The following is a 15,600-nucleotide window of genomic DNA, read 5'->3' on the forward strand; positions in this document are numbered from 1 at the left end:
CCGGGCTGAGGGACAACCCCCCCCCCAGGTGCACAAATTTTGTGCACCAGGCCTCTAGTTTTCTTATAAGAAGCACTTTGCACATAAATTACTTGTAACTTTTTCTCCTTATGTGGAGGAATTTGACTCATCTTTCATCTTTGGCATTTATATTTAAATATATAAGCCAGATTTCACCTCTGCAACATCTCAGGGGGAAAAATATATCGTGGGCCTTAGCCGGTTTGGCTCAGTAGATACAGCGTTGGCCTGCAGACTGAAAGGTCCTGGGTTCAATTCGTCAAGGGCACATGCCCGGGTTGTGGGCTCAATCCCCAGTAGGTGGCGTGCAGGAGGCAGCCAATCAATTATTCCCATCATTGATGTTTCTATCTCTCCCTCTCCCTTCCTCTCTGAAATCAATAAAAATATATTTTAAAAAAATATTGTGGTAAATTGGGTTTCTCAAAATTTGCTGTATATTAGGGTCACTTGGGGAGCTCTGGAAAATCTGACAGAGCTCCACCCCAGTATCAGTGGTTTTTAATGTCTAACATTCAGCAGAATTTGAGAGCCACTGTTAAAAACTGTAAGTGATGGCCACCAATAAACCATGTCTCCTGGTGTTCAGGCCTTTGAGTAGTTCCCTCCCAAACTGGGTGACATGAATTTTGTTGTCCAATGAAATAGCCTACATGGAGAGAAATCTTGAGGATAAGATGCCACCTTCAACTTTCTGGCTCCAGGCCAAGTCAAGTCATACAAGGGAACTAAACTACACCACATGGAGCAGAACCACCACCCAGCTGAGCTCAACAAATCAACAAAATCGGGAGAAATCATGTGGTTTTAAGCCACTCACTTTTGGAGCAGTTTGTTAGGCAGGGAGAATTAGAATGTTTACCTTCCACATACTGACTTTTCACAGCACAACATGCTGACTCCAACCACTGGCTCGTGGATTAAAAAAATCTCCAAGTGCCCTAGCCGGTCTGGCTTGGTCGATAGAGTATCAGCCTGCGGACTGAGGGGTCCCAGGTTCGATTCCGGTCAAGGGCACATGCCCGGATTGCGGGCTCGATCCCCAGTGGTGGGTGTGCAGGAGGCAGCCAATCCATGATTCTCTCTCATTGTGGATGTTTCTCTCTCTCCCTCTCCCTTCCTGTCTAAAAATCAATAAAAATATATTTTAAAAAAATATCTGCAAGTGCCTTTCCATCAGGTAATATGGGAGGCTGCCAATGGAGCCAGTGGTATGACAGAATGTCAGCTCTCTTTGGTGGGTTGTGAGCCACAGGTGAGAACACATCATCTAATTTTATCCAAATTGAGGGCAAATAGTTGTTTGGCTGCACACATCCTGTGTGTGCAATAAATCCAAGACAGAGTTTGTAGTGATAAACAACTTATAATTAAAACACTCAGACTTATATTTAATAACTGGTTTTGCTTTATTCTGCAGTTCACATATGACAGCCCCAAACCCGACACTTAGATTTTTTTCTTCTGAATTTGTTGTTTTTTCAGATATATATCAACAGAGACCGTTTCTTCCAGGAGCATATGCAGTCCGATCCTCATGCAGGGGGGACATGCAGGCCCTCAAAGACTCTGGCTCTGCAGCAATGGAACCTGGGTCCTCCCCTGGGACTGCACCCATGTCTGTCTCTGTGGGTCACTGCCCGGGTCCCATTACCCTGAGGCGTCCTTACGCCGGGAATGCCAAACAGGTTCCATGAATGTGCCAACTCTGAACAAACACTGGGGGCTGCCTGGAGCTCAGCAGTGAAGGTAGTGAGGCAGGAGGCAGTGTCTGGGTTCCATTACAAAGAACGTGGTACTTGACAGGCAATATCTGCCATGGCAACACCCACCTGACATGTCTGGGATGGGAACAGGCTGCATGCCAGCCACTAGCTCAGCTCAGAAAGGGGCAAGGCGTTCATTCCATCCTTGCCTTGGGCAGTTACTCTCCCTGGCCAGCTGGGCTGAGGAGGCAGTCTGAAGGCCACAGCTGCAAATGGCTTCCCCAGGCCCTGGATGGAAGAGCATAAGCCCCAAGCTAGAGGGAACTTGGAAGGGCAGCACAGGCAGGGCCCCATGAGGGTCTGCACTTGCAGCTTCTCCTCCTCTGAGGGCAGTTTCCTCCATGCAGAGACAGCTGGTGGACTGTCAACATGAGTTAGATGCAACTTGGGTGTAAAAACACTTCCACAAAAATCACCTTAATCTCTGGGTAAGATCTCAGTAATTTCCAGTCCGAACTAAAAAGCTTCATCTTCAATGTGCTACTGAGAAACTAAAATAGAGTAAAAGGATAGTCTTACTTTAATCAAGTTCCAGAATGAGGGCACACGGCTTTGAAAAGCACTGTCTCAGCAGAAGATGCAGGGTGTATGTAAGAGTGTTCTAGAAAATACCAAAGGCACCAAACATAACCCCAACCTGGCCTTCTGTTTCCCCTTGGTGCCAACCCATACTCTGGGTGGGAGGGCTACTTCGTCCAGCTGACTTTGGGAATGTCATAGTGCTCTGTGAGTGTATCCAGGTGTCTGTTGAAGTCCTGGGGAAGCAGAGGAAAAAGCCCATGTCATCACAGCACCAAGCAGGGTTCCTAGGGACACATGGCACCATTCACCCCCACTTTATCCTGTCTCCCCTCAGTGAGCCCCCTTCTCTTAAAGCCACCCTGCCAGGCCTTATAGCTGCCTGAACCCTGGCCGCTCCCTTCAAAGACCCCAGGGAGGTTAGGTAAACCCGCTCCCCACTGACACTCCAGTGACTCCTCTGCCTGGCTCCAAGCCTCTGGGCCCAGTTGGGACCTACATGACTCAGCCTCCCCCTATGGACACATGACTTACCTCCACTCTTTGCTTGTGGGTTTTGGAGGCTTTCTTCAGGATCCTTTCCATTTGCTGCAAGAGGAGAGGATGCAGGTGAGACATAGCCCAGGCTAGCACAGGATGGAAGATTGGAGCCCCAGCTGGCCTGGCTCTCATACCTAGGACAGCTGGAGGTCTCAGGTCCCTCAAATCCACTCAGGCTGGTCTGACAGGGACACCTGGCTACAACACATCCCACTAGAAACTCAGGTCAGCTGCCCTTTGGTCTGAGTGGCAGGAAATGTACTAGCACGACGACTACTGGGAGCTGTACAAGTGCTTCCTTGGGCAACTGGCAGAATTCCCATTTTTCAGAAAAAGAAAGTCCCAGATGGGGTTTGAGGAAGGATGAGAAATGAGCAAAGAGCCTGACACATAATAGGCTTGAGAGACAATATCCATCTAATGTTCACAGTACCAGGAGGGCTACAAGATACAGATCACCTTCACGAGTGATTCTAGCTTATGTATCCAGCACAACCATGGCCTGCTCAGCATTCATTCCCAATACCCAATGGTACCTGGTAAGAGTGTGGGATGCTGAGCCAGAGAGGCCTGGGGTTGCACCCTACACTACACTTACCAGCTAGGTGACTGTGGCCAACTCACATTGGTGGCCCAACCCTCCTCATACATCCAGAAGCTGCTGCCGGGTATTCCTGGTCTTGTGCAGTTGTCTGACTACACTGACTCTGCACTGGCCCCATGACTCAGTTTACTTAACAGACTGTAGTGTCAGGACTAGCCAGAAGCCATAAGAAGACCCCACATCGTTTGCTTTGTGCCCTTGGGAGCCAGCAATCCTGCAGAAGTCTGATGACCTCCCTGGAAAGAAAGGACCTGGCAGATGAAATGACATGTGGGGAGAGAGGCCACAGAAGGAGCACGAGGCACTGGACATGTGATGGCAAAGCCCTCTTGGATGTTCCAGCCCCGCTGGGCCTCCAGCCCCAGCTGCGTCTGACTGCACCAAACTCTAAGCAAGGTCAGCAGAACCACCTAGATGAGCCAGTCAATCCACAGACCCAGAAGGTAATACTGTCAGCTGCCACCTGGCTGTTGCTCCCTGTCCCTCCTGTTGTCATTTGCTGCTTCATCTCCCTCTGCCTTGTCAGCTCCCAAATGAATGACCCTCCCGCTGAACTGTCTGCCCTGTCCATCCCTGCCTCTCTTCCTACTGCTGTGAGCCCACGTGAGACCCATGTGTCCTCACAAGAAGCCGAACTGACTTGAGCAGCTGTCACCAATGCCAGGCCCTGCCTTCTCTCTCCCAACTCCATGCACCAAGTTCACCGGGTGTCTTGGGAGCTGTCACCATCTCCATTTCACGCAGAGAAAATAAGGACCAGAGTGTACAGCAGGTGACGGGCCCGAAGATATCAAGCCCTGACCCCTCCCAATAGGCAGGGGCCCACCCCAAGGGCCCTGCACCCAGGAGCCAGGAGCTGTCCAGCCTTCTTGCTCCCTGTGCCCAATCAAACACCTTCCACCAAACACAAGGGAATCTGCATAGCCCAACTGTGCCCAGCTTTGCCCACACCTCTTTTCTTTCTCATCCACCTCACCTCTCTCTCTCCTGGGTCAAACAAAACTGACAACAGTACTTCTGGTTTTAAATGCCAACAACAGGCCCATTTTTCTGTTCCCCTTAACAGTAAATCTCCCAAGAGCCATTTCTATTCCTCGTCTCCACCTCTGCCTTCCCCACCTTCTCTTGGATCCACTCTAATCCACCTTTCTTTTTAAACTTATTTTTAATTATAGTTGACTTACAATGTTTAATCGGTCTTTCTTCCTCCTCATTCTAAATGCCAACTAAGGGCTCTCAGTGCTCACCCCACAAGACATCTTGGCAGCGTAAGACACAGCTGATCACTTCCTCCTCGTCAAAACACTTTCTCCACTCAGCTCTCAAATACACTCTCCTGTTATTCCTCCTTCCCATGCTCCTTTGCAATTTCTTCTCCAGAGGAAAGACCTTACACCTCTTCTCAGGCACTGACTTTCTTCAGAGGAGTTCATCCAGTCCCACGGCAATTCCCAATGTCTATCTGGGGCCCACCTCTTCCCCAAACTGCAGATTCAGATGTCAAACTGTCCACAATAATTCTCCACTTGGACTTCTAACTGCCACCTCAAATTTGACTTTTCTAAAACCAAGGTCTTAATACCTTTCTTTAGAAACCTATTTTACCTGCAGTCCTTCCTATTTCGGTAACCAGTACCTTCGGTTACCCTGCTTCTCCTGCCAAAAATCTTGGTCATCCTTGATTCTCCTTTCCCAGCCCACATCCAATCCATCAGTTGATCCTGTTCTTCATTCAAAATCTACCCCAAACCTGATACCTTCCACTGTTACTGCCCGACCTTGTAGGTTACATTAGCCTCTCCCTACCCCACCTCTGCTCTAGGAGTAACATCACAGCCCTGCCTCTAACTATAACCTTAGGCGGGGACTTAAGTGCATTCACTTGTTAAAATCCACACCGCAAACCAATGAAGTAGGGACTTCAACCCCACTTTACAGATGAAGAAAGTGAGGTGTGGGGGATTAGCCAAATTGTCCAGAGTTACACCACCAACAAACAGTAGAGACGGAGTGGAACCCAGGTCTGTCTTGCCAAAGCCAGTGCATCTCACTTTTTTTTTTTTTTTTAAATGACTGAATTAGGCCTAGGAGCAAAGAGAAAACTTTTCCCTAATGTCACTGGACCAAATCACTCAGACCACGGTTAGTTTCTCAGCCTGGGCACTACTGACATTTTGGGCCAGATCAGTCTTTCCAATAGGGGGCGCTGTCTCGAGCACTGTAGGATGTCAGCAGCATCCCTGGCCTCCACCCCACCAGATGCCAGGAGCACCCAGCCTGAGTTACGACAAACAAAAATGTCTCCAAACATTGCCAATTGACTTCTTGGAGATGTAAGTAGAGGGGGCAAAATGGCCCTCAGTTGAGAAACACTGACCTAGACCTATTTCTCCCTCCTCCCAGCATAAGGGCCAAGCTTATCTATTTAAGGCTGATCCCTCCTATCCCCCGTTGCACACATTTATTAAGTGTTTAATAGTAAAATAAATAACAGACATTTGAATCTGCCAACAATGTTGTCATGGAAACAGACTGTGGTGACTAACAGCAGGGAGCATGACCATTTAATATCACAGCTAACATCAACTGAAGCATTGACTTTATACCAGACCTAACGACAAATGCAATATACTTGCACTTCAAAGGTCCCATCCCTCTTAAGAAAAGGAGTCTATCCTGAGTCCTACAGATTAGAAAAACGAGGCACGGGGAGAAGATGAGTTCCTGGCCCAGTGTCACGGGACAAGGAAGAGACAGCACTGGAATTCAAACTCGGGTCGCCGGCTCTGGCTCCTTTCAACGCCACCTGTAGCTCTACCTTCTGCCGTCCACTAGGGCCCGAGGGGCTTCCCACGTAGCGGGCTCTTCCCCTCACAAAGCATCTTCTCCCCGGAATTAAGGTCCTCCCCGACCGCTCGCCATCCCTCCAGCCTCCGGGTTTCGAGTCTCCCGGCCCGTCCTACGCATCCACTCGGGGAGACCCGTGCCCACGGAGCGGGGCATCGCCTCACCCGCTTTTCCTGCATCTTCTCGAAGGCCGCCTGGGCCGGGGTCCGCTTGTCCAGGCCGCGCCGCTTCTCCTCCTCGTTCTTTTTGCTCGTGCCCATGGCTTCCAGGAGTTTCGCCTTGTCTTTGTCCTTCTTTTTCTTCTTCCTGAAAGGGGAGACGGGCGGTGGTGGTGGGGAATGTGGGGTAAGATCGGGTCAGAGAGCAAGAGGTCGGAGTGGCGGGAAGTGGCTACGGGCAGAAGACGGGGTTCCCGCAGGCTCTTGGGACTCACCGCTTGGTCACGCCGAGCTCGGCGACGCCTTTCAGCTTCAAGGGCCCCTTTTGGACCTGCTCGTAGGCCGCCATGGCGCCGGCCCGCAGTTCAGTACGAAACTGCCACATTTCCTGTTTAGGAACATCATATCCGGCCGAAATCCCGCCTCCCTTCGTCTTCATTGGCCGAGCTGGGCGGTGCTCATGCGCCTTTGGAACGTTTCTGGGTTTGTGGGCGGGGCGGAGAGTCAAGCTCCACCGCCTCCGCCGACACATTTCCGGCTTTGGCACACACTTCCGGTTCCTCTGCTCTTGCCCCCCTCCCTCCCGGTGAAGCCAGTTTGACAGATTCCATTTCTTAAAACCCATCGCCTTTTTGAGTGTTTTGCGTACATTTGGATGTCGTTTTCTTTTATTGCCATGTTTTGAGGGTTCAATGGGTAATGTGAATTTTAGTGTGTACTACTGTTGCCCAAATTGTTGAGGCTGGGGGTGGGGGGTGGGGGGGGTGGCGGGGTAGGGGGGTGAGGGAGAAGCATTCCCAAATATAGATGACTTGGGACAGTCTCGGTGCTTGCATTTCCCAGTTCCACCTGCAGGAGGCAGCAAACGACCGCTCAATCCTCTAGCCGAGGCTCACCCTTGGGCATTCCAGAATTGGATGAGTGCCCAAAGCGAAGGATGCGGGCTGCCAGCCTGTGCCAGTTTCCACTTGGGACCATGCGTGACAGAACCGACTCCTCAGAGAGGGACAGGAAAGACTCACCCGGAGGAATGTGCTCTCCCCGGCCACCCCAGCAGCTGTGGAGCTGGTCCCTGGCGCTCCCAAGGCTTTCGTACCCTAGAGCAAGTGTCTTCCTGTCTCTGACCTGCCCTTTCCTCATTCAATGGCGATGATTATAACAACAACTGGTACTTTATATGAACCATCTCATTTACTTTCACAGTCACCTTGTTACATAAACCATACTCATGTTGTAGGTAGGGAAACTGAGGCACAACTGTAATCCAACCTATGCTGAGTGTTCCATCCTTTTGTCACTACCCATTGTAAGTGGATGTAAATACCTTTAAGACAGTATTTCTCAACCTTTTTTTCTCATTATCATCCCCTTAAAAAAAAACAACTTTAATTTAATGAGAGAAGTTAAATACTGATGAATAAGATTTTGTCAGGGAAGGTGAAGCTTTGGAGGGCCACAAACCATTGAAATATCTTTGGGGTGGGACCAAGACTTTTTGGTCCCACCCCAAACCACCTTTTGTCCATTTGGGGTTAATATTGCCCCCATTGATAACTTAGTCTTTTTTTAAATCTTCACCCAAGGAGTAGGATATTTTTTTCATTGATTTTTAGAGAGAGTGGGAGGGAGGGAGGAGGGAGAAAGAAAGGAGAGAGAGAGAGAGAGAGAGAGAGAGAGAGAGAGAGAGAGAGAGGGGAAATATTGACTTGAGAGAGACACATCAATTGGTTGCCTCCCAACCGGGGCCAGGGATTGAACTTGTAATCGAGGTATGTGCCCTTGACTGGGAATGGAGCCTGCTATACTCTAACCACTGAGCAACCCGCCAATAACTTAAATTTTAAGTGGAAAGGACATATGGGTGTTTCCCATTTGGGGCTGTTATAGGTTTTTGTGTCAACATACATTTTCATTTATCTGTGCCTGCCCAAGGGTGAAAGTGCTGGATCACATGATAGTTGCATGTTTTTATTTTATTTAATTTTTTTGTGGTAAGAACACATAACATGAGATCTATCCTCAAGATATTTTTTCATATTTTTAATTGATTTTTAGATACGGAGAGGAAGAAGAGAGAGAGAGAGAGAAACATCAATGAGAGAGAAACATCAGTCAGCTGCCTCCTGCACGCTCCCTACTGGGGAACAAGCCTGAAACCCGGGCATGTGCCCTGACTGGAACCCAACCAGCGACCTCTTGGTACATGGGACAGTGCTCAACCACTGAGCCACACCAGCCGGACTTAAGACATTTTTAAGTGTACAGTACATTAACGTTGACAATAGGTGCAATATTGTGCAGCAGATCTTAGAGCTTGCTCATCTTGGTTGACTGTTTTGGTTGCATTAATGACCACCAGATCTTCAGAATTCTATGGGGTAGGTATTAGAGTAATTTCCACCTTATAACATAAGGCTCAGAGAGGTCAGGTGACTAGCCTGAGGCTGCACAGCTAGTGGTTGGAGAACTGGTATTTGAGTTGGGGTCTGCTTGCAGGACCCCCCCCCCAACACCACGATGCCTGTCTCTGAAAGGTATCCCCTGCTCGCAGGCTCACCCGGTGGTGGCAGATGTGGTCTGAGGTTCGGTGACCTCCCACAGCCCTTCTCCTTGCCCTGATGGCCATGGACATACTCAGGCTGTTGTCCAAAGAGCTGGGCTGTAACTTGAGTCTCCCCCAGGCTGGGGGTGATGGGGCGGGTGGGCGGGTGACAGCCAGGGCAGGGAGATTTTTCTCAGACACTGGTGTGTGGCAGCCTGGCACCTGGGTGGCATTGAGGAGCCTGGGGGCTTCTGGGGCCTGTTCTTGGCAGTGGCCTTCACCATGGGCAACAAGCAAACCGTCTTCACTCATGAGCAGTTGGAAGAGTATCAGGTAGGAGTGATGAGCGGGGCCCTCCGTGGGTGCGTCAGCCTGGATTCCTGGCCTGAGGAGTGGGGACAGCATCCCTCGGTCCTGGGTGTGCGGGCACAAGGGTTCCTGTGTGCGGCGTCGGCAGAAATGAGAACGGGGTGGTGGAGGAGGAAGGGGGGCCCCCGGGTAGGGCCTGGGCCAAGCCAGCACCTCTCTCCGCAGGACTGCACCTTCTTCACCAGGAAGGAAATCATGAGGTCAGTCTGGGGGTGAAGGGAGGAAGACCCGGAAACAACTCTCCATACGTTGCCTGCCGGAGGATGTTTGCAATTTGACAAGACCCGATGCTTCACGGCAGAGTGATAATTAATGTTCGGTAGATGGAGGCAGAGATAGGGAGGCCGAGAAGTCACCTCTTGTCATATTGTCACGCCTCTGGGCTGACGAGCTTAGGCTTCCTCCCAAGGGTGGCAGGGAGCCATGGAGAGGGTGTGAGCAGGGGAGAGACAGATCAGCGTGTTAGAAGGCCGCCCTGAGGCCAATGCAAAGAGGCTGGGACTGGAGGCTGGGAGCCCGGAGGCAGAGTCCAGAGCCAGCTCTGAGCTTTGAGGTTGGCATCCAGGGGAGGGTGCGGGAGGCACCCTGAGGCTGCTGCAAGCCCCTGGCGTGAGCGAGACAGATATAGATGGGTACCCCGCATCACCGCTTGGCCCATGGTGCCATCGTCCAGAGGCTCTGACCCAGGACTTGGAGCTGTGAAACCCAAGCTTCCCAGGGTTTGGCTGCAGAGTGATCGAGGCCAAGGGTCCAATTATGTGGGCACAGGGCATCCATTATTGATGGGCACACCTTTCATGAGTGAGCCCCATTGTCTGGGCGAGGACAGTTCGCAGGGTCACCCTGGCCATCATTATCGAATTACTGATGGGAAACTGAGGCTGGAACAGGGGCGGCTGACCCTGGCTTTGCAGTCGGGCCAAGTCCCAAGGAGTTTGAGGGCTGACATGTCGTCTGTCCCAAGCTTCTCATGTGTTAGACAGACTAACGGAAGCTCAGAGGATTAGGGGGACTTGCTCAAGTCCCCCTAATACAGAAACCCAAACTCAGGTTGTTCCCTGAGGGGACCCAAATAAGGAACTGGGTGGTCATGACTGAATTCCAGATACTCCCTCCCTGAGTGCCTAGTCGTCATTTGACCCAGGGACTCCTGTCCCCTTCTGAGACATTCCCTAGAAGCTTGGGGACCTCTAACTCATCAAGGATGGTCTCTACCAGGCTGCTGCTCAGCATGCTCCTCCAATGAAGGTATGGCATCACCAGGTGAGGCCATCGGCGTGGAGAGCTGGCCTCCCAGGCTAGGCAGTGTGTATGTCATTTGGTGTTTTCCAAAGTGCATTTCAGTCGCCCTTTCAAAGACCTGGATTTTAGCCTTTGTCTTTGCTCTGCCCCATTGAGGGAGCCCTGCTTCTCATTATGGAGGGAGAGAAGCAAAGTGTGAGGACGGGGATCTTTAGAGGCATGAACTTGCCAATAATGTGATGACGCCCAGGGATTCCTAGGTTGGCTCAGATTCTGTAAATGCTTGTTGTGCAATGACCTTAAGCACTTCCCCTTCTGCCCACCCAATCTACGTGGTGAGCTCCTATTCACGCTTCAAAGCCCAGCACCAATGCCTCCTCCTTCAGGAAGTCCTTCCTCCTCCCTGGCTTGCTTTCCCCATTCAGGGCTCCCTGAGATCAAGGCCCTCTTTCTTTTTTGTGTGTGTTGGGTGAGGAGGGTTAAACAATTCTTTAAACAATTCTTTATTGTTGAAGGTATTACATATGTCTCCTATTTTCCCCCATTGACCACCTCCAGCCCACCCCCGCCCCTCCCCCAGGCCCTCACCATCCCATTGTCTGTGGCCATGGGCCTTGTATATATGCATACAAGGTTCTTGGTTGATTACTTCCCACCCACCCACCTTCCGCCTACCCCATAGGGCCCTCTTTCTACCTTGGCTGTGACCCCAGGGAGATAGAGGTGGCTGTGTGCCTGAAGGCCGGGTCCAGGGCTGCTGGCTCTTAGGAACCCAGCATCTCTCAGCATGGAGTGAGCAGCTGCAAGTGAGAGAGGGGGGTCAAGCCCTCTTCCTCCCATCCTCTCCCACCCCTGCCCGGTGTTTCCATCCCTGCACCAGGCTCTTCTATCGCTACCAGGACCTGGCCCCCCAGCTTGTCCCCCTCGACTATACCAGCTGCCCTGACGTGAAGGTGCCATACGAGCTCATCGGCACCATGCCCGAGCTGAAGGTATGCTTAGGCAACGGGGCGGGCAGGGGAAAACAGTAGCGATGTCCTTTGCTGCATTCCTGTGAGGTGAGTGCTGCAATTATTCCCATTTTATGGGTGAGAAAACCGAAGTTCAGAGAGGTTAAGACACTTGTTCATGGCCACACAGCCAGGACGTGACATAGATAGGATTCAAACCCTGGGTTGTTGGGAGGATGAGATAGGATAATGCAGGTAAAGGGCTCAGTACAAGGCCTGTTGCATGGCGAGTACTCAGGGAACATTAGTTCTGTTGATGGTAGGAGCCGCTACATGCAAGTTCTTCTCAGCTGGATATTCAACACGTGGTTTGTGTCTCTAAAAGGGACTTGTGGAGTGAGTGACTGTGCATAGAGATTATTGTATCCTAAGGAACAAAAACCTCATTCAAGAGGGACAGAATGGATTCAATCACATGAGCAAAAAATCCATCCGTACAGCTGGAACCAGGGTCTCTGAGGATGGGCTCAGGAATCTTCTTCCGTCTCTCAGCTCCCCCAGGGAGAGGCTTCAGTCTCAATCAGCCCTTCCTCTTGAGGTAGTGAAGGGAACGCCTGGTGCCCAGATTTCCTCCGGTCAGCTCTGCAACCAGCAGAAAGCAGGTCCTTTCATCCCAATTTTTCAAAAAACATCCCAGGGCAGCTTCTGGTTGGCCAGTTTAAGTCACACGCCTCTCCCAGAGTCAATCACGGTGACCAGGTGAATGGAAATCTCTGGTAGTCCTTAGCAGGGTCCTGTGGCTGCCTCTGTAGCTGGAAGGAGGGACAGCACCACCCAGACCTCAGGGGCAGAGAGTGGAAGTGCCTGAAGTCCTTTCTAGAGACCCTGAGAGGGAGGGGGTCTTGGTGGGGTGTACTTGGAGGTCCCCAAGAAGGTGGGTGCCGAGAGGGAGACCACATGGAGCCTGAGATCCTCATCAGTGATGGCTTCTCCGCTTCCTGTTCCCAGGACAACCCGTTCCGCCAGAGGATTGCCCAGGTCTTCTCCGAGGATGGGGATGGCCACATGACCTTGGACAACTTCCTGGACATGTTTTCTGTGATGAGTGAAATGGCTCCCCGTGACCTCAAAGCCTACTATGCTTTCAAAATCTATGGTGTGTGCAGGGCCGGCGGTAAGGGCTGCGGGGTGGGGAGTGGAAACAAGACCAAGCCCAGGGCCAGAGGCTGCCCTGCTGTCACAGTGTCTCCCCAAGGGCTTCAAAGCCCAACTTGGTCCTGTCTTCCACCCACCCCATACCTCCCGACCTCACCTCCTCGCTCCCTCAGTCCCAGCCACCCCGGCCTCGCTCTTTCTCCAACACGCCCAACTCCTCCTGCCTCCAGCCTTTGCTTCTGCTCTGTCCTCTGCCCAGAACACCTTTCTCCTGGCTCCTTCTTATCTTGAAGTCCTGGTCAAAAGTAGCCCCCACCCCCCAGTTGTTCTCCAACCCCCATTTTATTTCTCTCCTAGGATGGGATAATGCTGCTTAATTTCTTGTTCATTGATCTGTTCACTTCTTACTGACTTTCTCTCTGAGGAGACCCAGGGCCGCAACAGTGTCCGTTTAGTTCACCATCTGTTTCCTGTGCCTGGCACATAGTAGGCATTACATAAATACTTGTTGAGTGAGTGAATGAATGAAAAACAGTTATCATGGTGCCTGGTACGTAAGTGCTCAATAAACACTTGAATGAATGAATGAATGAATGAATGAATGAAAATTCACCACAGTGCCTGCCACAAAATAGGTGCTCAATAAATACTTGTTGGGTGATGAATGAATGAAAAAGGTATCAGATCACCTGGCACATCATACAAGTACTTGTTGAATGTACGAATGAATGAACTTGTCCCTGCCCAATTCAAAGCAAGACCCAGTTTATCTCTGAGGGCCTGGGGTTCCCTCCAGCGCCTCCGTTTCCTCCTCTGTGATATGGAGACGAGCTATGCCCCTGCTGGCCTAGCCTGCCTGCCACCCGCTGTCTGCCTATCCCACGTCTCCACCCATTCTGCCGTGCAGACTTTAACAACGATGACTACATCTGTATGTGGGACCTGGAGCAGACGGTGACCAGGCTGACGCGGGGGGAGCTGAGCGCTGAGGAGGTGAGCCTGGTGTGCGAGAAGGTGCTGGATGAGGCCGATGGGGACCACGATGGGCGGCTGTCCCTGGAGGACTTCCAAACCATGATCCTGCGGGCGCCCGACTTCCTCAGGTGACCCTTCGTGCCCCCCCCCCCCCCCCAGTCCATTTCCACGTGTGAGAAAGGATCTTAGGGAACTAGGTCAGAGACTCCGTTTGCGGAAGTTCCTTCCTTCCTTCATGTGTGAACTTTCCCAACCTCCCTGGCCTCAGTCCCTGCACCTGTAAGCCAGGGGTAATTGGGAACCCCAGGGCACCTCCTGTGGGGGGTCAGCCCTCCTTGCCTGAACACCTTGCAGTGAACAGTCTGTACAGCTATACTTGGCAGCCCTGGGGGGAATCAGAGCCCCGACTGCAGGGTGGATAGCAAGGGTTGCATGAGTTAGTTAGTGCAGGTGGCCCACCAGTTTTTTGTATCTCCAATGAGCTAAGAATCGTTTTTAAATTGCATTCTTAAATGGTTGGGGGGTTGTGGCGGGGATCGAAGAATAATAAGACTCCATGACACACGAAAGTGACATGAAATTGAAATGTCCAGGTCATTCAGTAGTTTCACTGGCACACAGCCATGCCCTTTCGTGTACAGATTGTCTATGGCTGCTTTCAAGTTATAAGGCAGAGTTTAGTCATTGGGCATTTCAACTATTTGGTCCTTTCCAGAAAAAAAGCTGGCTGACCCTGAGTTAGTCCATGGAACAAATTTAGAGCAGTGCCTGGCACACAGTAGGTGCTCAATAACTGTGGTTGCTGGTGTGGCTGTTCGTATTGGTGGTGCCTTTACATGCACAGAGGGCTTCCTTTCTCTGCCCTGGATGAGCAAGGCTGGTCTCCTGGCAGGAGACACGAATACTGACACCTTCTGTGTGTCCCGCTCTCAGCCCTCAGTACAGCCCTATGAAGGGGAGGCAGCTATTATCCTCACTTTACAGGGGAGCAAACTGAGGCCCAGATAGGGACAGTCACTCACTCAGAGTCCTACAGCAAGTCTGAATGTGAACTGATTCAGAGATCTGCTCCCAACCCCCCGGGGAAGGGGTAGGAGAGCCACAGCCTAGGGCTTCTGGAGGAGGAGGTCCATCTTCCCATGTGACTTCTGGCGGCCTGAGGACTCCCCGCGGGAGTGCTGGGGAGGAAGGTGCAGGAGGGCGGCCCTCTGCCTGATGACACTGATCCTTTCCTCTCTGCACACAGCACCTTCCACATCCGCATCTGAGGACCACGGAGGAGGAGCCGGGCTGGAGGAGGGCAGGGAGACCCCTCATCCCACTGTAGAATCTGGACTCTGGGAATAAAGACATCACTGAGCCACACCTGCCTTAAACCTGGTGGATGGGAAAGAGGAGACCTGGGAGCTCACCTCTGCTCTCCCTGTGTGACCCTGGGTGTGGCTGCACCCTCTCTGGGCTACCAACTCCCTGAATGAAAAAGGAAGAGTCTGACTTCTAGATCTTTCCCCCACTGTGAAGGCTGGGGGTGCTTTGCTGTGTGTTTGGTGAGCAGAGACGAGGTGTGCAGATGAGGCATGCTGTCCCGCCCCAGGGCCCCCAAGGCCAAACCCTAGACCCCTTTTTCCTCAATCCCGGAATTCTTCAAAGGGACTGAAGGTTTAACTACTTGCTTATTTATTTATTTATTTATTAAATATATTTTTTATTGATTTCAGAGAGGAAGAGAGAGACATCAATATGAGAGAGAATCATTGATTGGCTGTCTCCTGCACACCCCACATTGAGGATGGAGCCCACAACCTGGGCATGTGTCCTGACTGGGAATTGAACCATGACCTCCTGGTTCATAGATCGATGCTCAACCACTGAGCCACACCGGCCGGGCAACTCCTTGCTTATTTATTCAAGC

The 15,600-nt window shown here is 51.4% G+C and overlaps 2 protein-coding genes across 3 annotated transcripts; one reads left to right on the forward strand and one right to left on the reverse strand.

Annotated features, from left to right (window-relative positions):
- Positions 1-1,406: 1,406 nt before the first annotated feature.
- FAM32A (family with sequence similarity 32 member A) lies at positions 1,407-6,847 on the reverse strand. The gene is made up of 4 exons (XM_008157822.3): positions 6,731-6,847; positions 6,462-6,603; positions 2,841-2,894; positions 1,407-2,542 (listed from the first exon to the last, which is right to left on the reverse strand). Exons 1-4 carry the CDS (start codon positions 6,838-6,840, stop codon positions 2,474-2,476), a joined length of 375 nt encoding a protein of 124 aa, XP_008156044.2. The 5' UTR covers positions 6,841-6,847; the 3' UTR covers positions 1,407-2,473.
- Positions 6,848-7,021: 174 nt separating this feature from the next.
- Positions 7,022-15,031, forward strand: CIB3 (calcium and integrin binding family member 3). Of its 2 annotated transcripts, XM_008157823.3 has the most exons (6): positions 9,280-9,330; positions 9,532-9,566; positions 11,489-11,600; positions 12,567-12,714; positions 13,621-13,816; positions 14,935-15,031. In XM_008157823.3, exons 1-6 carry the CDS (start codon positions 9,280-9,282, stop codon positions 14,954-14,956), a joined length of 564 nt encoding a protein of 187 aa, XP_008156045.1. In that variant the 3' UTR covers positions 14,957-15,031. The 2 variants fall into 2 exon arrangements, with proteins under 2 accessions (XP_054572803.1, XP_008156045.1); XM_054716828.1 differs by lacking the exons at positions 9,280-9,330; positions 9,532-9,566; positions 11,489-11,600 and adding exons at positions 7,022-7,151; positions 7,299-7,557.
- The last annotated feature ends 569 nt before the right edge of the window (positions 15,032-15,600 follow it).

Source organism: Eptesicus fuscus, chromosome 6 (assembly GCF_027574615.1).
Source record: "Eptesicus fuscus isolate TK198812 chromosome 6, DD_ASM_mEF_20220401, whole genome shotgun sequence".
NCBI lineage: Eukaryota > Metazoa > Chordata > Mammalia > Chiroptera > Vespertilionidae > Eptesicus > Eptesicus fuscus.

Coding starts and splice junctions, on each gene's coding strand:
- FAM32A (XM_008157822.3), bottom strand. CDS start 6,840: ATGTGGCAGTTTCGTACTGAACTGCGGGCCGGCGCCATGGCGGCCTAC. Junction 2,895..6,461: donor AGAAGATGCAGGAAAAGCGG/GTGAGGCGATGC, acceptor CTCCTCTTGCAG/CAAATGGAAAGGATCCTGAA. Junction 2,543..2,840: donor CCCACAAGCAAAGAGTGGAG/GTAAGTCATGTG, acceptor CTGCTTCCCCAG/GACTTCAACAGACACCTGGA.
- CIB3 (XM_008157823.3), top strand. CDS start 9,280: ATGGGCAACAAGCAAACCGTCTTCACTCATGAGCAGTTGGAAGAGTAT. Junction 9,567..11,488: donor ACCAGGAAGGAAATCATGAG/GTCAGTCTGGGG, acceptor TCCCTGCACCAG/GCTCTTCTATCGCTACCAGG. Junction 13,817..14,934: donor CGGGCGCCCGACTTCCTCAG/GTGACCCTTCGT, acceptor CTCTGCACACAG/CACCTTCCACATCCGCATCT.